At 38.3% G+C, this 5,282-nt stretch overlaps 1 protein-coding gene across 1 annotated transcript; it reads left to right on the forward strand.

The window, feature by feature from the left end:
• Window positions 1-699: 699 nt before the first annotated feature.
• lto1 (LTO1 maturation factor of ABCE1) lies at window positions 700-5,061 on the forward strand. The gene is made up of 5 exons (XM_061042820.1): window positions 700-929; window positions 1,097-1,202; window positions 2,878-2,948; window positions 3,209-3,326; window positions 4,155-5,061. The coding sequence occupies exons 1-5, from the start codon at window positions 871-873 to the stop codon at window positions 4,224-4,226; spliced, it is 426 nt and encodes a 141-aa protein (XP_060898803.1). The 5' UTR covers window positions 700-870; the 3' UTR covers window positions 4,227-5,061.
• The last annotated feature ends 221 nt before the right edge of the window (window positions 5,062-5,282 follow it).

The raw sequence follows: 5,282 nt of genomic DNA on the forward strand, positions 1-5,282 counted from the left end.
TGTTCTTTATAAAATAACCAAAATGTATTTTATAGGCTCTTTCACAGTATGGCTGTGTATCTGCTTAGGGCTTCCATAAAATATTTAGATAATTTAAAAGAATGAAGGAATATATGAATATTGAGGAAAAAACTAAAAATCATTCAAATAGAAGAAAAATTAAGCATTCATTCAAAATATGATTTGATAGCAATATTGTTTTTTTTCACATTCTTTGTTCTTTTTTTATAAAACTTAATCAAATATGTGTGAGTACCTTTTTAATATTTAGAACTAAGTCAATTTTTAAGAAGATTAATAATTTTCTCAATAGCCTGTCAAACTATATAGCCTACATTTTTTAACTGCAATAGACCTTTATCTTTATTTGTTACCCAGTACAGCTTTCAAGATTAAATGTTTTTGTCCTCTTTATACATTCATATTTATTATTATTATTATTATTATTATTATTATTATAATTATTATTATTATAGCCTATACTTCATCTTTTTAATTCTCCACAATAGCGCTCCTCTGAGCTTCATCGGATGTCTCTGTTAGTATATTTTAATGACTGTGACTGAACATAAACACACAGTTATAACCACAAAATACATGGATTTTTTAAACAAGGAACAAAAATGTACATGCTCCCACCACTGCAACTATTCAGAAACTGTGACAGTTCAACCTCCACACCTGTAGGGGGCAGCACTGCAGTGAAAAGGGGAGGAAGCAGCGTCGGCAAGTGAACCTGCTGGAAACTGATGGAAACCGTCCCAGTTTACTTTTAGCATTGATAAGCAGCAGTTGCGTGTTTAACTTTACCGGAGAGTTAAATAAAGTACCTTTATTTTAGAAATAAAACGTTTTGTTAGAGAGGAGGAGATGGCCAGTGGATCCGGAAGTGAAGATCTGTTCGACAGTATTGTCATGGCGGATGAAAGGTGAGTTTTCTGTTTGTTTACATCAGTCATGTTACTTCTCTGTTAGACTAAAACGCATCTAGGCCTACCTGTAATTATCTGTAGGCTTTATATTATATATTTTTATAGTGATCTCTATCGATATGTCAGTTTAAAACCCAGTGTAAAATGATATGTGTGTGTTTGAGGTTTCGTGGTGAGGGGTACCGGGATGGCTACGAGAAGGGGAGCCGCAGAGGGCTGCTGGACGGCCGCAGACACGGAGCCTCTCATGGGGCCAAACTGTCCTCTGAGGTAAGTCAGTGCTGGGATGGGGCTGTGACAGGGTTTCCAGATCAGATGGCAGAAAGAAGCAGTTCTATCAGGAAGCAAGCCCTAAAGAAGAAGAGATATGAGGGAGAAAGAGTTTGATGGTTTAGATTAAGTGAGAATGATTAACATATGTAAGGAACGTATACAATATGAAGAGAAACACTTCAGTATGAGGGATGAAGGGAGCGAACTTTATCAATTCATTACATCATCAAATGAACAAGTTTGTTATTGAGGCTGCAGAGATCTGGACTCAGAGAGAGAGTGAGTGAGAGAGAGAGGGCGAGAGGGAGGGAGAGAGTGGGAGAGAGAGAGAGAGGGAGGGAGAGAGAGAGAGAGGGAGAGGCAATGTAAGTAAAAACGGAAAATTGGTACAAAGAAAACATAACAAATGTTGAAAATGAGGAATTTCATTTTTTGGGTTATTTATGAGCTGATTTTTTATTGGATGCCAGCAACAAACTATGGACTGTAAATATGAATGGATGAAGCCTGAGTGACGTCAGCCCTCTGTTACGACAGGGGACTCTGGAGGCTCATCAGCAGCAGCCGTCATGATGGAAATGCTGCCTCAGCCTAACTTTCAGTCAGCCTTATGATAGGCTGAGAGCTGGAGCCAGCCTCAAGCGGACACTCGAGGAACTTTAGGATTTTGCACTTCTGCATTGGCTTCATTTTTCAACACCGGAGGTTGCCGCTTGCAACTTACTCTAAATATTTAGGGCAGGGTCATGTTAACCTCTTGGTTGCACCATTTGTTCTTATAACCACACTAAGTGTTTTTTTTTAACTGAGGAGACCAAGTTCTGTTATTTTTAAAGCAGAATTGTTCTTCCACTCTTGCTTGATGTTGAATTTCAGCTGTTCAACAGTTCAGAGACTCTGTTGACTTTTTATTTTATGGTTCCTAATGCTCAAAACATTTTAAATAGGTGACGAGTCAGGACCGTAGGAAGGCCAGATTATCACACACAGACTCTTTTATACTGTTGTAATGTGTGCAGAATGTGGTTTGGCATCATCGTGAATAAATAGACAAGGCCAAAGTTGTCCATTTGACAAATAAAAAAATTTGACTCATCAGACCTCAGCCCAAAGAAAGGGGCGTTTTCCCAAAAATCAAATTCAAATTGGGCATAAACATTTCCAAAAACAATGTCTCTGTTTCTGAGTTTCAACATTTTGTCTTTGTGCTGTTTTCAATCAAATTTGGGGTTTCAGGGTTTTACATTCCGTGTTTATTTATACATCACACCTTTTTAAGAAACAATCTTTAATCATGAGTGTGAAGCAAATTGCAGAGTTTCAACATTGTAACAATCTCTTCACACCTGAATGTGTGACATGTGAGTCAGAGGAGGGTAAAACTTAAAGACAATCATATGATCAAATACATACACCAGCAGAAAGCGAGACAGAGTGTCTCAGAGTGTCAACATTACCAAAGAGACTCTCTGGAATACCAGCAGCTTCTCTCTGATTGTTTCTAGGCGGGGCTTATGAGTCCCTTCGATGGCTAACAGGGAAAACAAAATGAACATCAGGATGACATAGTTTCACAGAGCTCAGCGGCTTTTTAGCTTAATGTTTAGACAGGAATAATATCTTTTCAGGTGTGTTATAACAATCTTGTCTGTCGGTCTCTATCCACCTGCAGATTTCCTTCTGCTACGGGTTTGCCATCACATGGAAATGTCTCCTCCAACATAACACAGATGTGAAATCCAGGTATGATCACAGTCTACATCAGTGTTTGATTGAACTGTTTTTATTTTTCTTCCAACAGCTCACACTGACTTTACTTAACACTCTGTACCCTTTCAGCCTAGCAAGGAAATATAATTTCTTATTATTATAATTTTTTTTTTTATTATTATTATTATTTTTTTTTATTTATTATTATTTTGTATTATTATTTAAAAAATATATATTATTATTAATTTTTTTTATTATTATTTATTGTGTGTGTACGTCTGTGTGTGTCTCAGGAAGCGTTTGAAGGCCGTGGAGGCTCTGCTGGATTTGATCCAGGAGTGCCCTCAGGATGACCCTGCGTCTGTGAAGATAAAGGAGGGTGTGGATAGACTGCGGGCCAAGTTCAGACAGGTACAGGTTTACCTGGACTTTAAAGCTGAATCCACTCCAGCTGCTGGTCTCTTTGTTTACAGATACTCCCCGTGGTTCAGATATACGTCACTGAACCACTATCATTGTTTACATAATGCTGTTTTATTGATCAAAAGAACGACCATTATAGCAGGAGCATCCTCTTTGCAACAGAAAGCTTTAACGTTAGTCTTCAGCATATATTGTGTTTGTTGAAATATTTGTGCAGTTTAACTTTATTAGTTTAATTCTATAAAAGTCTGTGCTCTGTAAATTCAACTCATTCTTTAGATCTTTGCCAATAACACAGCTCCGTCAACATAACTGACGTTACCTTTACATTTTACAGATGTTTGGGATTTGAAGCATTTTCAGTTTTTAAACGAATGACGTCACACTGAGATACAAACTCTTTCTCTGATGTTATATCTGAAAAATCTGAAAAAAACCCTTCATACATTGTGATTCTGCACACACACGCACTTTAGACATGCAAACACACAGCGCTGTTCCACCTAGCCGACCTAAACATTACACATCACTAGCTCGATCAAATGGCAGTCTATAAGCGCCAATTGATGATGTCATTATGTAACATTTATGGGGCTTAAAAAATGGAACATTCAGGTCGCAAGGAGTTGCTCATTTTTGATGTGAGAATTGTTGTTTACACAAGTCTGTTGAAAATGATCTTGAACAAAATAATAATCCTAATTGCACCGCGTTATAATGGCAGACATATTGCTTTATCTGAAGAGAAACTTTTCTGTGATGTTGCATAAGAACAGAAACATCAGCAGGTATGCTGACCTCTCTTCTGTCCTCCAGGTGTGCTCCATGATGAACGTCCCTGCTGACTTCAAGAACTACATCAAAACCACTGAGGGGACGTCTTTCTGAATCCCTCCTGCTCATAGTGATGATAATGATGATAGAGGACAGGAACTGAGCCGACCTCTGCGGCAGTGAGTGGTTGATCTGCAGTGGATTTGTTGTCGGGGTTGGAGAGTGACTTTCAGAGTGATAGCAGACCAACAGTGAACTCAGTCTGAGGACCGTAAGACCTGCAGGGTCTGGACCCGGGCTGCACAACACTCCTCACACCTGGAGGAGGAGGAGGAGAGAGGAGCTGTGCTGAACAATGTTTTTATGAAACTGAAGTGAGGATCCAGTGATTTAAAAAAAAACTCTGTGAACGACAACAATCAGATTTTTTTGCTTTTTTTTTTTTTTTTTTTTAAAGGAAATGAGCAGAACAACAATGACTGTCTAAAGCCTGACCTGCCAACTTTAACATCACAGCTGGTTTGGTTTGCCTCTTCAGAATGAACAATCTGGTCATCCTGTGAGGTTGACAAGACAGCACAGTACTCAAGTCTAACAGCAGGAGGCAGCAGCAACACACTGACGGCCTTCAGGTCTGCCAAAAGCTAAAGTTTAGAAGAGTGTGACCCTTAAAAACCGATTTCTTCTCTTGCCTTAATCCACCTGTGATAAAATTCAATGAAATGTCCTGCGAGGAGTTTGAAGTAGATTAAGAAACCGACTAATAATGACATTACTGATGTGACCTCCAAAAGCAAACCATCACCTGGAAGACTAATCTAATGCCTGGCCAACGTTTGGACTCTCATGAAGTGGTTTCAAGCTTACAGAGAAATGTGTTGTTGTTTTTTCCAGAGCATTGTAAAAAATGTATTATTTTTTTTAAATCCTGTATATGGATAAAAATAAAGTAACCTTTATTTCTGATTCAGTGACTTTTCTCTACATGTTTCTGCTCATTCATGTTATTCTCCTTTCAGCTCTGTAAAAAAATAACTTCAATGTGTTATCAAAGATAGACAAAGTTAGGGCCATCTGGAAGTGAGGTTGAAATATTTAGAGCTCCCCCTGCTGACTGGCTGCAGTATAGGTCATAAACCAGCCTGCTCTATGAATCAAATCAAATAATCT

This window comes from Labrus mixtus, chromosome 1 (assembly GCF_963584025.1).
Source record: "Labrus mixtus chromosome 1, fLabMix1.1, whole genome shotgun sequence".
NCBI classification, from domain to species: Eukaryota; Metazoa; Chordata; class Actinopteri; order Labriformes; family Labridae; genus Labrus; species Labrus mixtus.